The sequence below is a fragment of the Heteronotia binoei genome, chromosome 13, assembly GCF_032191835.1.
Source record: "Heteronotia binoei isolate CCM8104 ecotype False Entrance Well chromosome 13, APGP_CSIRO_Hbin_v1, whole genome shotgun sequence".
In the NCBI taxonomy this organism is placed as follows: Eukaryota; Metazoa; Chordata; class Lepidosauria; order Squamata; family Gekkonidae; genus Heteronotia; species Heteronotia binoei.
The window spans coordinates 36,958,475-36,981,667 of NC_083235.1; the positions used below are offsets into that span (position 1 = coordinate 36,958,475).

The window sequence follows — 23,193 nt, forward strand, 5'->3', positions numbered from 1 at the left end:
GACCAAGAATTTTGAGGGAGACTGCATAACTGCACCATATTTCATTAAGGGATTAAATCCTGGTACAAAATCAACTGACGATGCAGAAAGGAGAGGTGTGCTTCTTCCAAGCAAGCCCGTTCAGCCTTCTGGGCTGCAGAAGAGAAACTTTGCAACATCCTCTCCTTGGGGTCCTGTTCCGTCCTGTGACTTTTCTCCTTCACTTCAGCCCTTGCTTAAAAGCTTCCTGATCTGAAAACTGCTAGGAAAGAAGAATCATTTATGCAAACTATAGTAAATATTCCTAGTTGAAGGCATGTGGAGAGAGTTAGAGGCTCAGAAAGACTGCGTGGTTAAGGCCTGAGATTCATAGTAGGCAGACAATGCATAATTGCAAGGTGTCAGTTTGGTGTAGTGGTTAAGTGTGTGGACTCTTATCTGGAAGAACTAGCCTTGGGTTAGCCATAGCTATCTCAAGATTTGTCCTTGAAAGGGCAGCTGCTTTGAGAGCCCACAGGGTGTCTGAGGGGGGAGAAGATCTAGGAGATTGTAAGCCGCTCTGAGTGTGGAGTATAAATCTGCAGTTGTCTTCTTCTTGTAGCAAGGGAATAATAATTATTGTGTGCCATCAAATGCAGCCAACTCATGGCCACCCTAAGATCATGGGGTTTTCAAGGTAAGAGATGAGCAGAGCTGGTTTGCCATTGCCTTCCCTTGCGTAGCAGTCCTAGTTTTCCTTGGTGGTCTCCCATCCAAGTACCGACTGTGGCTGACCCTGCCTAGCTTCCAAGTTCTAATGAGCTCGGGCTAGTTCAGCAAGCAAAGCTAAGCCCAATGTTGGATTAAGCCGCTCTCTTTGCCATTTTGCTTCCAGCGTATTGAGTTCCTTGCTCGGCTCCTGCAGCAGGAAGTTGATGGTGGCATTGACGAGGTGACCCCCTCCCTGGAAGAACTACACAAACTGTTGCTGGTTCACTGCTCACCCACTTTGGAGGCCCCCGAGCCTGACCTCGTCACCACGCCTTCACAGGAGATCACCCCAGAGCTTGGCGAGCGGGCAGCTGTCTCTGCTGCTCCTGTAGCACCTGTACCCGACACGACGTTCCCCACTGCAGACTCGCAGCCTGTTTGTTCTACCCCCTTTGTATGCTCTCTTGGGCCTTCATCCGGTGCCAACAGTACAGGTAAGACTGGTTGGGTTGCCTGGCATCCCTGTGCCCTGGAAGAGTCACAGGAAGATATAAGGGAAGGCTGGAGTGTTCTCCTCCGTGACCCACATGGAACGTAGTCCAGAATTTTCCTCCCCAAGAAGCTTTGTTACTCTCTCTTCGTGGTGCCAAAGAAGGGCTGAACATATTGCAATTCCACCCAAATAAAGCTGCAGAGATCTCTAGCAGGAGCATCAGGCCTTCCCTGCAGGCAAGTATTATACACACACACACATAACTTTAGTGATACAAGAGGTCCACCATCTTGGAGAGTGTGAAGTGGATGACTTCTCCCCGTTACGTGGTGTTTAACCTTCAGTCTGGGAGATTCAGTCTGCTTTGCCATGAAGTTCACTAGGTGGAAGCCCTGAGCCAGGTAGTTACCTCCTAATCTGTTGAAATAGTAAATAGCCTGGGACCTATAAGAATGCAATTCATTGAACAATATAAAATGCATAATTCACTCCGTTGCATATAAAATTCTACGGTTAGTATACTTAGGAAATTTAGAAACCCTAATGTTAGTAGTCAGACCCCTCCCCTTGCTGAGAAACAGTTAATAACTAGAAAACCATAAACGTCCCTCCTCAGATATTATCTCAAATATAAGTGCAATACACTGCCAGGCCCCAAACGACACAAAAATGGATGCCAGCCAGAAACAAGCCTGGGTTTGTAGTATGGAAGTGTGAGTCAGAGCTGCTAACTAGCTAACGTCCTCCTCCCCATCCTGATGAGATACATAATTTAGGACAGTGGGTCTCCCAAGAACTCACTGCCTCATGGTGGACTAATCTTGTCTATGCCCAGCCTCGCTTCTCCTCACCCATTCACCCTAATTAAGCAACATTTCACCAGACTTGGTTGCTTTTCCCATCCAATACTTATAGGGTCATCAAGCACCATTTTACACATATAGTTCACCTCAGATAAAGCCATCAAACTGTTCCAAAATCATTGTCTGTCTCTGAAAAACACATCAAGTTATTGTTTTTGGGGCTGATACATCAGCTTGCCCCAGGGAGCTTTTTGCCCTATATCTGGATTCCCTAGCCCACCACTATGTGTGTTCTGGGACCCAAACATACATCCCCAAATCTGTTTGGGCCTTCTCTTCCTGTGAAACGCTGGCTATTTTGCTGCTACCTCTGCAGATCTTTTTCTTCGACACTGGTAATTATAGCCTTCCCCAAAAACACTTTCTCCCTTTTCCTCTCTGATTTCCTCTTAGCTAGTTTGCATGTTTAAGAGTGCTTGTGTATGTGTTTTGTCCTTTTCTTTTTCTTTTAATTTTAACCTTTCCAGCTGCCTGGTTTATTTGAGAGTTCTCTTATAAACATTGCTAGGGTTACCGGCATACAAATATTTAGATAAACATGTCTACTGTATACATAGCTAGCATTATCTAATGTGGTAGCTTGCCTTTCATAAAAATTCTCGTAATAGTTCTTAGAAAGCACTTTGTGTGAGTAAGCATTTGACTAATTCCAGGAGAGTGCATCTCACAGGTATTTTTTCAGTGGTCTCCAAAATGTTGAATCTTTCCTGTAAAGCTGAGGGAGAGGTCCCCAGAAGGGAGAGGGGGAGAGAACAGTGCTGTTTTTTCCTGGGTCATCCAATGTAGAGAAAGGACTGCTAAGGCGGTATGGAGATGCACTTGAGGCAAACTAGATGTGCCTCTGACATCAGCACAGCTTGGCTTTCCATCGTGAAGAGTTTACACTTTGCCCTGTTCTGCCTCTAGGAGTTCCTGCTGCCTCTTCCTCTGTGGCCCATTTCAAGCAACGCCTGGAAGATCTGCTGGATGCCCCTCGGCGTTTCCACGAGGACTGCCTGAATGACGAATGTGCCTTCTATACGTCCCGTGTCACCACCTCCACCCAGTCTTCAGGGCCACGGTGCAAGGAGCCTGTAGCGAAACTGCTGGACGCTCAAGATGCTCAGGTAAACTGGAAGCATCTTGATGTTCTCCAGCCCTGTGCAACCAATGGGGCTTTGCTGCTCCAGTGTGGGGAAAGTACAGGTGGATACAGGCAGCCACTTTCTAAGTAGTAATTTGTTGTGATATGCCTTGGAGTTACTTGACAGAATGTTGGAGTGTGCTTTGTCTTAAAATTGGGTTGAAGCTGGTGTTAGAGTGATGTGGAGCTGTCCTAGTAGATGAGGTATGGACTCCTTCATTAGCCCTGTGGTGTGTTTCAAGAAGGTAGACCCAGCAGCCTTGAACACTCCCTCACAATGCCGGAAGCCCATGGTCTTTGTGTGCATGCTCCAGGATAGCGCATCCATACATGTGCCAATGAACCTTTTTTTTTTGCTAATATGCAATCTCAAATCACACACCTTTTTAGCATGATGAAATCATGTTTGAAACTGCCATTTTGAAAGCAAACGTTTGGTGTAGCTCAATGCGCCATGGATATAAAAGCAGGTGCTGCTGTTTGTCTTTCTTATGCTGTGCCACTATGAACTGGTTGCAGGTGAACCGAGTGGGTGTTGGCATGGTGGGGCAATTGAGGTGGGGGAGTCAAAGGCTGGAGATTGAGGAGTATTTTGTTTGGCTCATGGAATGCACTAAGTCATAATGGGAGGGCCAGAACTTCAGGTGTGATGCATGGGCATCCTCCTTTGGTTTGTTGTGGGCCATAATCTTTTTAGAAGAAGATGATGATGATATTGGATTTATACCCCATCCTATACTCTGAATCTCAGAGCTGCTTACAATCTCTTTTACCTCCCCCACCACCACAACAGACACTGTGTGAGGTAGGTGGGGCTGAGAGACCTCTCCCAGAAGATGCCCTTTCAAGGACAGCTCTGGGGAGAGCTAAGGCTGGCCAAGGCCATTCCAGCAGCTGCAAGTGGAGGAGTGGGGAATCAAACCAGGTTCTCCCAGATAAGAGTCCGCGCACTTAACCACTACACCAAAATGGCTCTCTTTTTAGATATGCCGAGAAGAACATGTGTTTGAACCAGTTAATTCTGTCCCCTCACTTACTACTTCTTCATCTCCCCCCAGCACTTTATCCCCATCTCTTCACCTCGGTCTTCATTCCCGGAAACAGAGAGGTCTTCGCTTTTATGATGGTCTGAGTCCTTGCCAACGTGGGACCACCAACACAAGGCCAGCGCACCGAAGTTCATCCATGAAGTGCCTCCTCATCAGCTTGACTTGACAGGTTGAAAGGTTCCCCTGTAGCTGTGCTGCCCTTGGAAGCTCTTTCTCACTTCCAGCAAATCTCTGGGGGACTCCAAATCTCCATGAATTTTTTCCAGAGATCCAGGGACTGAAATGCCGCCTCTTGTCTTGAAAGCATTTGAGGTAAAAATAGTTGTTGGTTGTAATGAGAGAGACTGCCCTTGGAGGAGAGGAGGTAACACACTAATCCTGGGTTAACTCTAACATTATAAAAAGATTTTTTTCCCAAAGTAGACAAATAAAATTTTTAACTGTTATCTGCATAACTGGGTGTGTTATTTGCTAATAAGAACAAAACAGAGTTGATGATCAATGGAGCTGATTGTTTCCTGGCTAATTTGGCCTGATAGAGGCTTCAATAACATGCCACTGTTACAACTGAGCAGTGGATTCTTAAGAACATAAGAGAACCCATGTTGGATCAGGACAATGGCCCATCCAGTCCAACACTGTGTCACAGTGGCCAAAAAATCTTCAGGTGTCATTAGGAGGTCACTAGAAGCCCTCCCAATGTTGCCGCCCCAAGCACCAAGAATACAGAGCATCACGTGCCCCAGACAGAGTTCCATCAATACCCTGTGGCTAATAGCCACTGATGGACCTCTGCTCCATATGTTTATTCAATCCCCTCTTGAAGCCATCTATGCTTGTAGCTGCCGCCACCTCCTGTGGGAGTGAATTCCATGCGTTAATCACCCTTTAGGTAAAGAAGTACCGTACTTCCTTTTATCCATTCTAACCCGACCGCGCAGCAATTTTATTGAGTGTCCACAAGTTCTCGTATTGTGAGAAAGGGAGAAAAGTACTTCTTTGTCTGTCTTCTCTATCCCTTGCATAATCTTGTAAACCTCTATCATGTTGTTCAACTCTTGTGTGTTTGGTGGCCAATAAATTAATGAGAATCCATTGACTTTTACAAAGAATGGGGGGGAACCCTATCCCTTGAATACAGGAAGGAGGTACAAAAAGACAAGCAGGCAAGGAAGACAAGTAGGCAAGACAATAAGATTACGGCACACAGCCTGCAAGCCCTAGACTTGGCAGTGAATTCAGCAAGGCTTTAGTTTTCGTGTGAAGGAAGCAAGGAGCTTAGCTTAGTGGGGCATTGCCCCCTTTTGCCCCAATGAACGGGCCACCCGTGCTTTGTTGCTTCAGTTGAAACTTATAGAAATGTGCCCTTTTCCTAATGGCATCATGGCTCGGAATAGTAGATGCATGTTTTAAATTTTTCTCCACCCCTCAGCTTTGTGCACCCAAGACAAGTGCCTCACTTGCCCTTGCTAGTGGCTCTTTTCCTTTCATATGGGCAGCTGCTTTACACCTGTTTAAAAACAAGGGGAGACACTCAGTGGGTGTGGTTTGTTACTCTTTTTTTTCCTCTTAGATCAAAGAAACTCTGACCAGCACACTTGGCCTTAAGTTACTTAGCAAAGTCTTCTCTTGTGCAAACCTCCTTTCAAATGCACAGCTATTTCATACATGTTATAAACAGAGTTAAAGTTCATGTACCCAAAGGGTGGGATTAAGTCCTGTAAATTGCATGTTCTGATATACAAGCATTTTCTGTGTAGGGAATCTTAGAACATCCTTAAGGGCTGAGCATATTATTATGTGCTTCGTGGGACAAAGCCTTGTCCTCCAAGGATGTGGGGTGCAGAGAGGTAGTCAGAAGGCCTACAGGCAAGACACCAGGTAAGACTGCCTCATGTCAGGGCCAGTTCTCTTCTGCTTGCAGCTGTCGTGCCCGATGCATAGTGATGAATGGTACAGATGTAACTGCTCCATTCAGATACACCCACCTAGCGTCATCTAACCTAAATGAGAATGAATGATTCTCTTTATTCCTCTCTGTGGGTACTCCAAAGGGATGAAAACCTTTGCCGCCACCTTCCCACGCAGGCCTCCAGCTTCCAGACAAAAGCCTGCCTGCTTTCCATCACTTGGCCAAGCGAAGCAAAGTCACAAGCTGGACTCAAGTTAGCCAAAAACAGTGTAGTTCTAGCTTGGTGGAGTAAGTTTTCTGTTCGGTTCAGTATCTTTTGGCATACAGCTGCAGTAAGTTTGCTGTGGCCTGTACCTGTTGCTGATGAGCCAGACCAGGGGTGGCCAAACTGTGGCTTGGGAACCACATGTGGCTCTTTCACACATACTGTGTAGCTCTTGAAGCTCTCACTGCCCTGTTGGCCAGCTTGGAAAGGGCATTTGTTTTTTTTAAATCACTTCTCCAAGCTGAGCCAACCAGTGGTTTAGATAATGCATTTAAAATTGTTTTCTAACCCTTCTCTGTCCTCTCCTCTCCATCTATCTCCCTCCCTCCCTTCCTTGTGGCTCTCAAGCATTTGACATTCTTGTCTTGCAGCACTCAGACATTTGAAGTTTATTCTATGTGGCTCTTACATTAAACAAGTTTGGCCATCCCTGAACCAGACTGTGGAGGGACAAGACCTAAAAGTTGGGAATGGCCTCTTCCCATCAGGATTGCTGCTTCCAAGACTTTTTTTTCTGGAAAAAGAGGTGCCAGAACTCTCGAAGGAAGTGTGGGAGGAAACACCTGGGTGCCCCTAATGAATTTTTAATCATCTTTTGGAGAATTTTGTTTCCACAAAGAGGTTCCAGAACTCCATTATGCTGCGTTTCCCCAAGGGGGAAAAAACCCTGGCTGCTTCAAGGGTTTCAAAAGACACATTTGAGAGCCTAAGAAATGGATGTCTTGCATAAGGCAGAGTAATGGAGTGGTTATCAAAATACCCTGTCTTTGTTAAGCATGAAAATTACCTTTTTTTGCTCGTCGGTACAGTGTACCTCTCTTTTTTTATGAATAATGTTGAATGAGAAACAATTCCTCAAAATGCAAAAGTCTAATAGCTTCGTTATCAGTTGCAATTCAGCAGTCTTTCTAATCTCCCTTTGCCATTCTTTTGTAAGAGAACTGTTGCTCTTGGGTCAGCAACTTAAAGTCCTGGAAGGTTAAAACGAACCCCCACTGGTTTTTGAAGGTTGTAGTTTCTAATGTCAGACTTATGTCCATTCATACTTTGTTGAAGGGACCGGCCTGTTTGTCCAGTATAGAGGGTGGAAGGGCATTGCTGACACATGATGGCATAAATCACATTAGAAGATGAGCAGGAGTAGGAACCTGAGATGGTTTGGCTGATGTTGCTGGGTCCACTGATGGTGTTGCTAGGATAAGAGCCTAGCATAAGAGCAAAGTTGGCATCTTGGTTTGTTGCAGGCCTTAGTATCAGTACCATGCCTAAGTTCCAGTTCAGTGTAGTGGTTAAGAGTGCAGACCGTAATCTGGAAGAACTGGTTTTGATTCCCCACTCCTCTACATGTAGAAGAAGAAGAATCACAGATTTATACCCCGCCCTTCTCTTTGAATCAGAGACGAGCAGGAGTAGGAACCTGAGATGGTTTGGCTGATGTTGCTGGGTCCACTGATGGTGTTGCTAGGATAAGAGCCTAGCATAAGAGCAAAGTTGGCATCTTGGTTTGTTGCAGGCCTTAGTATCAGTACCATGCCTAAGTTCCAGTTCAGTGTAGTGGTTAAGAGTGCAGACCGTAATCTGGAAGAACTGGTTTTGATTCCCCACTCCTCTACATGTAGAAGAAGAAGAATCACAGATTTATACCCCGCCCTTCTCTTTGAATCAGAGACGAGCAGCTTACAATCTCCTTTATCATCTTCCCCCACAGCAGACACCCTGTGAGGTGGGTGGGGCTGAGAGAGCTTTCACAGAAGCTGCCCTTTCAAGGACAACTCTTGTGAGAGCTATGGCTAACCCAAGGCCATTCCAGCAGTTGCGAGGAGTGGGGAATCAAACCTGGTTCTCCCAGATAAGAGTCCATGCACTTAACCACTACACCAAACTGGCTCTCTGCAGCTGCTGTGTGACCTTGGGCAAGCCACAGTTCTCTCAGAGCTGTTCTCTCAAGAGCAGTTCTCTGAGAGCTCTGAGCCCCACCTACCTCACGGTATCTGTTGTGGGGAGAGGAAGGGAAGAAGCTTGTAAGCCACTCTGAGTGAAGGGCAGGGTATAAATCCAGTTTCGTTGTCTTAATGTTAAGTAGTTTATCATTGCAGATGAGAAGTTATTTTAGGTTAGCAGGCTATCTGTAAGCAAGAAAAGGTCAGCCCCCCAGGGAAATGTCACAATCCAGCGTGGGTTGAAGGTTGTTAATAATATGTTGAAATAGCTTGAGTTCTATGTGACCACCAGTAGTGTTCTGTTGTCATTTTCTTTAGGCTGGTCTTATCACAGGCTGCCCCTGGGCATCATTCTGGCCTTTCCAGACATCTTTTTTCACCATATCAGGAGGATATGGTGAGCAGTCGAGTTAGAACGGATAAAAGGAAGTACTTCTTCACTCAAAGGGTGATTAACACATGGAATTCACCGCCACAGGAGGTGGTGGCAGCTGCAAGCATAGCCAGCTTCAAGAGGGGATTGGATAAACATATGGAGCAGAGGTCCATCAGTGGCTATTAGCTACAGCATATTGTTGGAACTCTGCCTGGGACACGTGATGCTCTGTATTCTTGGTGCTTGGGAGGGGCAACAGTGGGAGGGCTTCTAGTGTTCTGACCCCACTGATGGACCTCCTGATGGCACCTGGGGTTTTTTGGCCACTGTGTGATGCAGAGTGTTGGAATGGATGGGCCATTGGCCGGATCCAACATGGCTTCTCTTATGTTCTTATGATATTGTAGTTGCAAAAACACCTGCTGTAGATCCTTTTGAGTTTCTGTCTGAAGGGTTGAAGCACATGTGACTATAGGGTAGGGCTTGGCTATAGACTGTGGATTGTTTGATGGGTTGGAGTAGTAGCTTGTTGTGGCATGTAGATATGTTTGCTGATCTGTCAGCTTCTGGTACAATGTGGTACTTGTGTGTCCTTTATGTATCCAAACTGTGGTGTCCAGGAAACTTATTTCTGATGTAGAGTAATTCATAATTAGATTGATGGTGGGGTGGTAAAATCTCTCAAGGGCTTCTTTGCCATGGGTCCAGACAATGATAATGTCATCAGTGAGTCTCAAGTAAAGGAAAGGTGCCAGTGGGCAGGAATTCAGAAAACACTGTTCTAGATCCACTATGAAAATGTTGGCATAGTATGGAGTCATGAAGGTGTCCATGACTGTGCCACTGATTTGAAGGTATAAGTTGTCACCAAACCTGCAATACTTGCAGGTGAGAATATGAATGGCAAGACCTAGGTTTCTACACCATTAAAAAAAACAGTGTGTGAAAGCGGACATTTTAACCTTTCAGGACATTCTGTTGCTGACCTAAGAGTAGCAGTTCTCTTACAAAGGAATTTCAAAGGGAGATTAGAAAGAGTGTCTGCTGAATTGCAACTGCTAATCAAACTCAAGACAATGTATCTTCCTGGCCTGAATCAAGATCTAGGTTTCCTGACTTACCAATATTGAGTCCTCCATGCCTACTGCCCTTCTGTATATCACACCTAATCCAATCATACCTGCTATTGTCATTTGGCATCTGCAATCACTCCACTTTCTTTTCTTTTTTTTAATATCAAAGTTTGGTTTTACAAAAAAGAAGCATAGATCAATCAATTACAGAACAATAAAGTCCAACAATTCAGGAGGCAATATTTCTTCTACAGAGGCAATTGAGTTCACATATTCAAGATATGGAAACCATTTTTCAATAAAGTTATTCTTATAGTTCGGTGTTTCCATGATTAAAAGCTGTGTGGACAATTTATCTTGCACAATAAGCTCCCTGACTTTCGCAAACCATTCATCCATAGTAGGAAGATTAGGTTTTTTCCACTTCTGAGCTACTAAAATTTTACCTGCCAGTATCAAGTAAGCAATAAGCTCTTTGCGTTGAGGAGAGGAAAAACTATCTGGCCAGAGATTTAAAAGTACTGATTCTGGTGTTAAAGGTACCATACAGCCAACTATTTCAGATATAAGGGCTGATTCTAGCTGTATCTGAAGCAGTGGCTCACAAAAACTCATACCCTGCCACAAATCATGTTAGCCTTTAAGGTGCTACTGGACTCTTGTTCTTTGCTGCTGCAGATGAACCCAGCTACCCATCTAGTTCCTCAAAATAAATAAGAACAAATGCTGAAGAAGTGTAGCAACAGAAGCCATGATATGAGAGAGAAGGACTGGAGGAGTGCCAGACCCAACATCTTCCTAAGTTTTCTGCCATGTAAAGACGTGGCAGCATGAAGAATCCACTGAACACGGAGGCTGTGGATGAAATGAAGTTCTGAGAGAACACAATTAGCCTTTTCAGTGCAATTTTACAACTATTCTTGTAGCATGCATGCTGTCTGCCATTCTCTTGGTTAATATGGCTCAGGTTTTACAGGTCGAAGAAGGCATTCTATATTGCTCCCTGGAGCCTTAGGTCTATGTAAGAGGCTGGCATTGTATTTGAGAGAACTTGAACTGATCTTAAACAAGCTTGAGTTGTTATCCAGCAACTATTCTCTTCTTCACAGTACACAAGGAGGTCAAAAATGTCTTTGCTGAGACCAGGGTTAGCCTTTCCATTAGGCTCACTTAAGTGGTCACCCAGGGAGTCAGTGGTGGTGAGATGCCTCATTCACCTGTCCATGGTGCCCAGGAAACAGCAGCCCTGGGATATGCTCCTTGCCCCAATGGAAGATTCTTCTGTGGGAAGCTTCTTTTCTCCAGCAGGGGGCTGGGCCCTTTTCCATTGTGATGGGAGCTTCCTGCCCCCCTGCCATGCAAGGGGTCCATCTAGGCTTCCCAACCCTCCTGCCCTGGTGGGGGACCCCAGGATTTCCAGCCTCTTCCCCCGCTCCCCAAAAAAATGGAAGCAGGGGAGAGGGGGGGAAAACAGCCCCAAGGAGCGTGGCGGGCGACGCCGCTGCCGCCTCTTCTCCACTCACCGTAGCTGCTCCTCCGAGATGGGCTCAGGCTGAGCCCATCTCGGAGGAGCAGCTAAGATGAAGCCGAGAAGAGGCGGCAGCAGCGCAGCGCCATCGCCCGCTCTGCCTAACTGAAGCGCTCAGCCGCACTACCGAAACTCCTAACAGCAGTTCGGGATAGGCCTCCCAGGGTTGAAAGTTTCCTCTAGCTCAGCGTCCAGCAATTATTCTCCACCAGTAGTGCGTGACACTGAACTGCTTCACCTCAGTTACTCCACCCCATGAAAGGGGCATCGCGGCACGGGTGCCGGACTCTGTAACCAGCCCTCCAAAGCAATGGCCCCACGTCAGCTGTTAAGGGCAACTAATTCTCCCTCTCTTCCGCACCAGGCACGAGGGCAGACGCACCAACTCCTCTCGGGATAGCAGGAAGAAGAGCGAGACGGCCTCAGTTGCCCCAACCGACCCATCCACATCCTAATTAGCACTGCTCGAGCCCCTCCATTCACTGCGCTCAGGACGCGCACCACCACCTGAGGCTGCTGCAAAAAGCGCCACAGGTCAAAGGTACTGCCAGCTTTGCTGGCTCCGTAGGCGCCCCCACCGCTCTCCATGATCCTGACGCTGCTTTCCAACACTCTCCCAGCCTGGAACTTGCTGTAGCCGCCTCGGCCAAACTTGTGCCTGCGCGTCCCCAAACTCTGCCTTCAGGGAGGAGACCCGACCCGAGAGCAAGTGAAGGAAGCTGCCTCACTCTTGGGTGGTGTAGGTGCTGAGTTGTTTCATCTGCGCTCAGTTGTGCCTACGACACAGCAGCCCTGCTTCGCATCTACAGCAGGCAAAACCAAGGCAGGCGTCCGGTTCCTTAATGGTTAGGCTTTTTTTTCATTCGTTGAAGACCTCACTGGTGAATACCGATGTTGTCCTAAGCAGACTTACAACCCTTCTATACCCATTGGGCTTAGATTAGATGTACCTGTTTAGTAGTGGCTGTTGCTTCCCTGGCCCTTTCACCCCACCCTAGGGTTGCCAATCCCCAGGTGGGGGCAGGGGATCCCCCGGTTTGGAGACCCTCCCCCCACTTCAGGGTCTTCAGAAAGCGGCGGGGGGAGGGGAGGGGAGGGAAATGTCTGCTGGGAACTCTGTTATTCCCTATGGAGATTTATTCCCAAAGAAAATCATGGAGAATTGATCTGCGGGTATCTGGGGCTCTGGGGGGGCTGTTTTTGAATTGGACTTGGCAACTTTAGGTCCATCTGGGTCAGCAACAACTCCCTAGGAGGTGGGGGGAAGGCAGCAGTGGGTGGGTTCCCCCACCCTTGCTGGGTCTATCATCTTATTCCTCTCTAGCCTTTGGAAAGAAGTGCATATAGCGTTTAATCTGCATGGTCTGGACCACAGCTTCCCTACCAAAGGAACAAGAAATAGAAATGTCTGGCCTAAACACAGGAGCAGGGAAGATGGGCAGCTTTCCCCTCTAGTGGCTTAGGCAGTGTCAGGAAAACACATCCCATCCTTTCTATGTTCTATCGCATTCTGTTTTCCTGGGGTACAAGTCTGTGGCACAAACTGTAGCAGTTCCTGTATGCAGGCTGAGGTAAAGCTAAATACGGTATCCCTCTACACAAAATGAGATGATGTGCTACATTTCTGTGATGGTGATACTTTCTGTTCAAAAGAGTAGAATCAATTCTGCAGAAACACAGGTAGTAACAGCACCTCCACCCCTGCCTCTTATCCTAACGAGATATTAAATAAAATGTGAGTCCTCTATCTTTCTTACTGTCTGTGATAGTGCCAGGCACCCAGCACATGATATGTAAACTTTCTGCCTTTACAAGGGCTGCCAAGGTGTCTACCAAATTATAATAAAGACAAACATAATTAAAATAACTTTTTAAAGGATTAAAAAAGTAAAAAAAAAGCCCCATGGTGCAGAGTGGTAAAGCTGCAGTGCTGCAGTCAAACTCTCTACTCACAATCTGAGTTTGAGCCCGGCGGAAGCTGGGTTCAGGTAGGTGGCTCAAGGTTGACTCAGCCTTCCATCCTTCCGAGGTTGGTAAAATGAGTACCCAGCTTGCTGGTGGGGGCGGGGGGAGGGGAGGAAGTGTAGATGACTGGGGAAGGCAATGGCAAACCACTGCGTTAAAAAGTCTGATGTGAAAATGTCATGATGCGTCATCACCCCAGAGTCAGAAATGACTGGAGCTTGCACAGGGGACTATCTTTACCTTTAAAAATTCATATAAAACATAACATGGGTTAGGAAGTTGGGATCACTGAAGGAATGCCAAACAAAAGAGTCTTCACTTGCTTGTGGAATACAGCAACAAAAGGCACAGAGGAATGTCCCTGTTGAGTTCCAGAGGTTTATGCTGCAATGAGCATGGTGTCGGCAATCTGTGGAAGTAGCTTTTATAGAGTTGACAGGCCGACACCATTCCATGAAGTTTCCTAGTTTTAAAGTGATTATACAGCCACTGACCACTAGATGTCAGCCAAGACTTTAGTAGCCCTCAGTGATATGCATTTGTATTGCTTCTGGTTGTGGTTCCGTCTCAAAGTCTTGCTTGAAGAACTCTCCGTGGGACAGAGCAAGCAAATGCGTCTAAAATTGGTGACATGTCAGCTGGACACAGGCTTGTGGGGTTGGGGGGAAGGACTAATCTTGCTGCATTTATGTCTCTCCTCCATCCCTCCTAGGGAGAGACCATTCAGTCTTGCCCAGACACAATTATTTTGATTCCAAAGAAGGTAGCCTTGTTAAGTGTGTTGTGGCAAAAACAAAGAGGAGTATAGTGGCCCTTTAAATGGCAGCAGGCTTTTACTGCAGCACAAATCCACTTGCTTTTGACAAAATGGGGCCTAGTCTATGAAAGCTTGTGCTAGAATAATATATTGTTAGTGTATAGTGTGCCACTAGACGCCTGTTTAAGATAATTTGGTGGGGTGGGGTGGGGAAGAATAAGATGTGCTTGTTTGGTACACTTGATCCAGGTAAAGTATGTACTGATCCTTCACTTAGGCTTTGAGTGGCCTGGATTGTCTCTGCGCAGGTCAGCGTGGGATGTTTGGAGTCCGGTTTGGTGTAGTGGTTAAGTGTGTGGACTCTTATCTGGGACAACCAGGTTTGATTCCCCATTCCTCCACTTGCAGCTGCTGGAGTGACCTTGGGTCAGTCATAACTCTTGTCAGAGCTGTTCTCTCAAGTTTCTGGGAGAGCTCTCAGTCCCACCTACCTCACAGGGTGTCTGTTGTGGGGAAGGGAAAGGAGATTATAGGATAGTGAAGGGCAGGATATAAATCAATCTCTTTTTCTTCATAGGAGGAATACACCAAAGAAGAATTAAATGTGTGGTGTAGGGAGGGATCAGATCTGGAAGGAAGTGCCCTTAAGTTGCAACTGACTCATCATGACCCCATCCATGAGGGCGTTCCAGGCAAGAGAGGAGCACAGGTGGTTTGCCATTGCCTTCCTCTGTGCAGCAGCCCTAGAAGACCTCATTGGTGGTTTCCCTTCCAAGTACTGACTATGGCTGGCCCTGCTTAGCTCCCAAGATCTAAGGAGACTGGGCTAAGCTGGGCCATTTGGGAACTTTAAACCCAGGTTCACAGCACTCTGCTACAAAAGCTTGCTGGTCCCAGTTGCATGCTCTCAGCCTAGCCTGCCTCACTGGGTTGTTGTGAGGATAAAATGGAAGAGTCAAGAACAGTATAAATCTCCACTGGGGGGAAAAGGTAGGGTATAAATTCAGTAAAACAAAGTAAATGTCAAAGAAGCACTGTGCTCCACTGTTTCTTTAGCTGTTTTCTGACTTCATGCGCTAGCTCCGTCCCCTTTTAGATGCAGGGATCATCTGTAAACTCTTCCTTCCATGGCCAGTTTTGTACCAAAACAAGGATGTGGGTGGGGAAGAGGCTCTTATGCATATAGTATTTCAGTTAGCCACCAACCGAAGCGTAATTTTAGCACATGGTGTCCTAGAATACGAAGGAATGTGTCAGGACAATACTGTGAGCCTTTCATCAAATGGAGAGAGTGTCTTTAAAAGACTGAGAGTGAGTTTTTTTTTTAAGAGGACTCTGCTGGTCAGGAGAGCTGAGGGTTGCAGAGGACAGCAATCCCCACCTCGTTATACACCAATGCCTTTTGTTCTGCTGTCCGACTTTATGACTCAAGTGGTGTTTCCTTGGTTCCTGAAACCCTTTTTTTTTTTTTGCTTCTGTAGGCAAAATCATGGTACTTCTAAAAAGCTTCATATCTCTCCCACCTCCCCCTTTGGGGTTATAATATAGTGAAAAGCTTTTTGGTGACTGACAACTTAAGCAGTCACCCTAAACTCATGCACAGGAGAGGGATGTGGCGCAGGGCTTTTTTTTTTTGTAGCAGGAACTCCTTTGCGTATTAGGCCACACACCCCTGATATAGCCAATCCTCCAAGAGCTTCCAGGGCTGTTAGTAAAGGGCCTACTGTAAGCTCCAGGAGAATTGGCTACATCAGTGGTGTGTGGCCTAATATGCAAAGGAGTTCCTGTTACAAAAAAAGCTCTGGATGTGGGTTTTGACTAAAGGTTGCCCATTCCACTTTTATGCTTCTCTTCGGACAATATAATGGGGGGAGGGTTTGCCATCAAGTCAAAGCTGACTTATGGACCCTATAGGGTTTTCAAGGCAAGAGATGTTCAGAGGTAGTTTGCTCTTGCCTGCCTCTGCATACCAACCTTGCACTTCCTTGGTGGTCTTCCATCCAAGTACAAACCGGGGTCAGCCCTTCTTCACTTCTGAGACTGGGCTAGCCTAAGCCATCCAGGACAAAATAGTAAAGGTGTGCATGTTTCTGACTGTTATTCACTCTCTATGCACCACATATTCATGGACAGGCCAATGTGTATGGAATGAGCATGAACACACCTTCATGCACATGTTTGCTCTGCATAAGCACAGTGTCTACACATGAACAAGCTATGTGTGCATAGCCTACATCCCTGTAATCTGGAGCAAATGTTCCTGTTTACGCAGGCACTGGACCCATCAGTGGGGTGGGGCCAGCAACACGTTTGCTCCCCCTTCCTCATGTTAGCTCATCTACTACGAGCTCCTATGAATTCTGAAGGCACTCTGAGTGAGCCAGTGAGACAATGCCTGAGCCTTTCCAATTGCAACTAGGGGCTGATTCCCACAGCAATTCTGTTAAATTGGATATGGATTGCTGCGTGAGCTATGGCTTTCGATGCTGTGCAGAAGTGCATGTCATTGCCCAGGCTGCTGGTTAGCGTATGAAAAGGGATAAAATGCATTCTGTTTATCAGAACTATTTTGTAATCTCTGTTGGTCTTTAAGGTGTTACTGGTCCTCTGTTTTGTTTTGCTACGCCAGGCTTAACCCAGCCCTTTGCAGTCCAACAACGGGATGACTGCTTGAATGCCAGCTCGGGACCCTTCATCCAGCCACCCACATCTTTGCCTTGCCTAAAATAGTCATGTGCATGAGGTGGTTTAGCTGGCAATTGCTTTAACTTATTTTTGGGGGGGAGAGGGAGGGAATAGCAGTCAAGATCAAAGAGGTCTCCTCGGAATCTGAAAGGGCCGCTACTCCCATTACAATAAACACACAAGAGGCAGAGACTGGGTTGCAGAGTTGTGCTTTGTGCTGCACAAGCAAATGGGACCCTTTCTGGGGAAATTAAAGCGAACCCTGGAGAAAGGTCAAGAAGGTCAGGCCATGCTAGCAATGAGCCTCACCAATCTGCAGGGCTGTAGCCCTCTTTCCTCACTAGATGGGGCTGCAGCATTTCCAGGTGTGGCCAGTGTCTCTCCCCCCCCCCACTCCCAAGTCCAGTGGCACCTTAAAGAGACTAACATGGCTTTGCTCACTGTGCTGGATTCCTCGTCTGATGAAGTGTGCTTAAGAGCACACGGAAGCTTACGTTCTAAATAAAAATTGGTTGGTCTTAAAGGTGCAACTTGCGTCCTGCTTTGTTTAACATTTGTTCAGGCATGGGTATGCAAGAGTCAGAGCTCACTTCTTCACATATGTTAGATGTGTGCATGCACAGGAAAGCTTATAGCCAGATTTAACCTTGTTGGTCTTAAAGGTACCACCAGACTCAAACCTTTTTGTTCTGTTGCTTTATACCAGCCCACCTGAATCTATCTTCATCAGCAGGCCTTTGTTTGTAGAAAAGCCCAGCAGGAACTCATTTGCATATTAAGCCACACCCTCTGACACCAAGCCAGCCGGAACTGCGTTGCTGTGCGTTCCTGCTCAGAAAAAAGCCCTGTTCCTTAGAGGCAAACCCTGTCTCCTTTGCAGCCAGGTTGTAGTGGAGCAGGAAGGGGGAACAATTATGTCATGGCCGTGGTTGGTTGGTTTGGCAAAGATCCTTAAAACAACAACAATCAACAATTTGTGATGTCACAAATTGAAAACTTCAAAAATGATTCTTAGGTGAGAATGCTAGATGAAAATGTCTGGAAATGTTAAAGTCATTACAAGAGCCATTTTTTCCCAGGAAAAAAAAATGGAGATTTTGGGAAAACCTGAAATATATGAAATATACATCCTTTCTTATCAAACTTCAACTAACTTGACTGCTTTAATAGCATGAAATATATAACTCGGCACATAAAATTATACACTCTGTCATACCAAAGCAAAATTCTGAATTTATGCTAGCCTAAAACACATATATTGGTCTTTGCCATCCAAGAGGTAGGGAAAGATAAAAACTGCAAACAGAATACGTGTCATACATATTAGATAACAAGAATGATTGTTATCTAATACAGTAGATTGTTTTGCATAATCTTCATATTACACATTTTGAGGGAGTAGCATCTTGTCTTAAAAGGCATTCTGCTCATTCCAAAAGAGAAAATGTTTCAGAGATTCCCCCCCCACCATCAGAGTTCCACAAAATTTCTCTGCTGGGAAAAAAGGGGGGAGGGGGAATCCCAAGGAAAATAAATGATTACAAAAACATTTTTCCAAAATTTTCTCTCCCCCAGCCCTCAATGCCACATCTCTAGAGACACTGCATCCACCAGTTTCCCACCCTGTTTGGGCCAGTTAACCTTTCCCTCTTCTGGATTTTTCTTTATCATTTTTAAAGTGGATGGCAGAGGCTCTGACACTCCCATCTCTGTTGCCTTCTTCCACCTTCCTTGTCTTGGCTATCAGGTTTGCCATCTGACAACTGGCCTCTCTTGGAGGCCACTGTTCTTCACTTTACATATCTGAAGGCTGCCTCCTATGCTAGGTGGCTGTTTAGGGCCAGGCTGAAAGGAAAAAGGATTGCAAGGAGCAACGAACCCTGAAGCCTTCCCAGGAAATGTAACATCAGTCACTGCACTTTAAACACTGCTTTTGTGCACTCACAGCTCCAACCCCACTGATATGTTGTTCCTGTTATCACTAAGTAAGAACTGGATAGTCTTGGGTGCAAAGGGAATACAACAGTCTTTAAAGTGCCACTTTAAGAACAAAATTAGGGAGATATTAATTAGAAGGAAGCCACAAAATGGCAGGGGGTGGGGAGAAGGAGGTTATCCATGCAGATGATGACAACTTTTAGTTCTTTTGCATTTATTCATTGCCTGGAAGGAAGAACTCAAGACAAGGGGTTGAGAAATGCAAGCTGGAAGCATCTGCCTGCAGTGGATATAGCAGGAATTGGAGATCTATGGATCAGGAAAAAAGCCACTGAGAAGGTTGCCCTAAGTCATGTGACCATATCTGACCCCACCCTCATGACTCTGAGTGTGGTTGTGTGTTCCAGCTAGGGTTGCCCACTGTCCAATGGGGCCTAGAGGTCTTCTGGAATTACAACTGATCTCCAGACTATAGGGGTCAGTTCCTCTGGAGAAAATGGCTGCTTTAATCTTTGACATTATACCCCAATGGATTCCCTTCCCCACACCTAGCCCTCCTCAGGTTTCACCCCAAAATCTCCAGGAATTTCCCAACCCAGAGTCAGTAACTCTAGTTCCTGACTGAGGTGTATCCTAGGATCTGTCTCTTATATGAGCTGTTTTTTATATGGCTGGTTACTGTCTGTTGGCAGTCTTACTCCATGTATTGTCTATGCAGTTTTGAAGGTTCATCAGGTTTAGAAAGGCCTGAGTTGTGGCCTCTACATTACAGCTGGCCTTTAGCCCTGCGCTTTCATGCTATTTGAATGCATTCCTGTTTGGGAGTAAATCCTGTGGTACATAATGGTATTTTACTCCAAAGCAAGTTTCTTTGTGTTTTCAGAAAATACAAAAGTCTATTTTGTCAACAGACCTGTTGATTCTGCTTTCAAGTCTGATATGTCTTGATTCAGATTTATTTGTACAGAGGGATCTGGGCTGATTAATCTAGAGGGGGTTATTCAAGCAATTTAAAGATACTGGTCTGTCTAAAACATATTTCATTTTGGAAGATGAATTCTAGTTTGTAAATGAAAGGTATTAGCATGGCACTATGGAGTCCTCTTCTGCTGGCTGGTTAAGGCATTAAAATATAATGTAGGTTTCCCTCCACAATCACGTATTATCCACATAATTAGGTGTGTGAAGAAATCTTGTACATGATTAATCAGAAGTGAGCCCTGCTGTAGTCAGTGGGATTTACTCCTAGATCAGTATGCATACTGTAATCCTACTGCATATTTATTGGGGGGAAACCACCAGTGACCTCTGAACTGGTCAATGTCCTGAAGTGGATGTTGCAGCTCTTGGAAGCTAAGCAGGGTCAGTACTTGGAAGGGAGACCACCAAGGAAGACTCTGCAGAGGCAGGCCCTGGCAAACCACCTCTGAACATCTCTTGCCTTGAAAACCTCATGAGAGGTCATTTAAAGTTGGCTATAACTTTAGGGCACTTCACAAACACCCACCCACCCACCCATACGCACACACACACCCATGGGCTCAGCCTGACATTTCTGAGTAAACACACCTTGAACTGGTCTGTTCTGTTCTTAATTTTTAAAGAAGTTTTTAAGTAACACTTTTACATTGAACCGTTACCATACATGACAAATGGCATGGAGCAGGCAGGTATAAATAGGCATAAAACTCAGCAGGTAACAGATATAGTGGGGGCTATTCCATTTTTTCTTGGATAGCTAGTAGTACAAATTTTGATAAGGTGAAATTAGTTCAGGCACCTTAGTTACAAGAGAGATTTACTTGATTCAACAGACTTGCTTGCTAATACACTTTAAAAGAGATTATTGTCTTGGCTAGAATGGTGAAATCCATGGCAAACTAATATATTCTGGTCACATCGAGGCTGCTTTAAAAACATCTGTATAACTGTGTCCTGAAAATCATTCCTCTCCCTCTTGTGCAGCTGTCACGTTGCAAATGGGCAACATCAACAACTGGCCGTACAGGTGCATTCTCCGTTGTAGCCCCCCGCCTTGTGGAATGGCCTGCCTGATGAGGTCAGGAACGCTCCCACTGTCCTGACTTTCCACAGACTATGCAAAACTGAATTATTCAGGAGGGCTTTTGTACACAGGTAATAGGGCTGTAGTGTAATGAAATAGTTCAGAAAGATGCTTTGGCAAAGAGATAGCGACTGTGGACCATACTACTGTGTACTATCTGTTGCTGTAAGTATGCTCCTACTGTGTGATTTCCAAGTCGTTTAACTTTTCATGTTTACATACTTATGTCTTGTTTCAGGTTTGTTTCAGTTCTGTATCAGGTCTCTGCATTCTAAACTTTATTGCATTGTATGTTGCACGGCCTATTCAGTTGATCATAGCTGATTTACAGGATGTAATCTGTCTTGAGTCTTATATGAGCAGGGTGGTTTATAAGTGACATAAATAAATATCTGACAAAGGGACCTCTCACTCTCCAAAACTCATATCCCAAGAAAGCCTTGTTGGACTCGAAAGTGGTGGTGGACTCCAATCTTGTTGTTCCATTACAGAAAAACATGGCTGTCCTCTGTAACGATGAATAAATAAAGCTATGGTTGCATGTTGGATACAACTGAATGGTTAACACAACAATGGTTGCATTGCATAGCTGTAATTGTAGGATTTTTAAAAACAAGAGATATTGACTGCTTGATTCTTACTTTGAGGCTTAGACGAACAGGGAGGTAGTAACATTTGAGCAAGTTCCAACTTTTGTTTTGAATAATGAAACTGAAAATGTATATGGAAGAATGACTGAAAGAGTTGACAAGAATGATGGCACAAAATGACATGACATTTTGAAGTGTGGCAAAGTAAAGCATGCTGTAAGGAAAAGAAATCCAAACTCTGCAGAAAACAAATTTGGGGGAGAAATATGAATGAATGAATGAAATCATATATATTCAGCAAATTCAGCATTCCAAGTATCTGAGAATTGAATAATATGCTGACTTTAGGTTTCACAACATGAGCAGGATTAGTGTAATAATCTACCTCTCGAGCACCTATTTTATTTTCTCTTTAGGTGTATAAATCACTGGTAGCTGCTGAATCTGCCCTAAATATGCACCTTTAATGGTCTGTTCAACCTGTTTGTATGTAGTGCAAAGCAGTACTGGAACTCTCTGAGAATGACTGGGGTGGCCAAACTTGCTTAACATAAAAGCCACACAGAACAAATGTCAGATGTTGGAGAGCTGCAAGACATGAATGTCAGATGTTTGAGAGCAGGAAGGAAGGAAGGAAGGGAAGGAAGGAAAATAAATGGAGGTCAGGGAGGAGGGAGAGAGAGGTGGAAAGAGAGCAACTTTAAATACATTTTCCAAACCACTGGCTGGCTTGGCTTGGAAAAGTGATTTAAAGAGAGGAATGCCTTCCCCAAGCTGGCTGGCAGGGCAGTGGAGGCTTCAAGAGCCACAAAATATGTGTGAAAGAGCCACATGTGGCTCCTGAGCCACACTTTGGCCACCCCTGGATTGGACTCTGGTACTATTAAATTTGCTAACAAAAGTAAATAGATCACTCCCTACTTTGTAGGGTGGAAGCTGGTGGGAAGAATTCCCATCCCTCCTCTCTACAACTCCCTGTGCAAATGATGAGAGATCCCTTTTCTGTTCTTTTAGATTTAAAACACTATAAAGCTGCTGTGCAGCATCTCTGCTAACCTTTATTCAGTGCACCATTGAAATGAACTACTCTGTGAATTTGATACCCATTTCAGAGTCTCCATTTTTCTTTTGTAGGCCTAGCAAGATTGATCCAAGAGGGAGAGCTGTATTTTACCTCTTAAGTGACTGTTTTTATTACTAATATAATGTACTCCTCCTTAGAGAAGACATGGCTGGTGTGAACTCATCCAGTTTAAGAGAGATGGTACTATAAGCAGTGACCTTGGCAAATGCTGTTAAAAAAACGGTGACCATTTTTATTCTTCTAGCATTTGCTGTTGCCTCCTGGAAGCATGTGCGTTGTGCAGCATGTGAATGTGTTGTGAAATGCTTGCAGGTAGTGAACAGTAGTTTCTGGAGAGAGGCAATCAGGAGAGGTTGTGTGGTTGAAGAGTACCTTCTATGCCCTCCAAAGGACCCAGAGTAAATCTCCAGGATGTCCAGGGAAGGAAGGGGGGAGGGGAGTAAACTACATATGTCAGTTGCAATTGTCTTATGGTGACCCCAGCAAGGGGCTTTCAGGGCAAGTGAGAAGCAGAGGTGGCTTGCCATCACCTTCATCTGCAGAGCCTTCACTGTGGTCTTCCATCCAAGTACTGACCCTGCTTAGTGTCCAAGATCTGACGAGATTGGACTATACCATGCCCTTCCCTCCAGGGAGTAAATTACACTAGGGTTAGCTATAGCTGTTGCAGAGACATCCTTGAAAGGGCAGCTTCTGTGAGAACTCTCTCAGCCCCACCTCTCTTACAGTGTGTTTGCTGTGGGGGGAGGAAGGTAAAGGAGATTGTGAGCCACTCAGATTCAGAGTGGAGGGCAGGATATAAATCCAATATCTTTTTC

At 45.4% G+C, this 23,193-nt stretch overlaps 1 protein-coding gene across 1 annotated transcript in view; it reads left to right on the top strand.

The window, feature by feature from the left end:
* Positions 1-4,643, top strand: part of TROAP (trophinin associated protein) — a 29,555-nt gene extending 24,912 nt beyond the window's left edge. Inside the window, exons 15-17 of the mRNA XM_060252343.1 lie at positions 854-1,163; positions 2,932-3,131; positions 4,207-4,643. Of these exons, the coding sequence (XP_060108326.1) occupies positions 854-1,163; positions 2,932-3,131; positions 4,207-4,272 (576 nt within the window). The 3' untranslated portion in view covers positions 4,273-4,643. The remainder of the gene's footprint in view (positions 1-853; positions 1,164-2,931; positions 3,132-4,206) is intronic.
* The last annotated feature ends 18,550 nt before the right edge of the window (positions 4,644-23,193 follow it).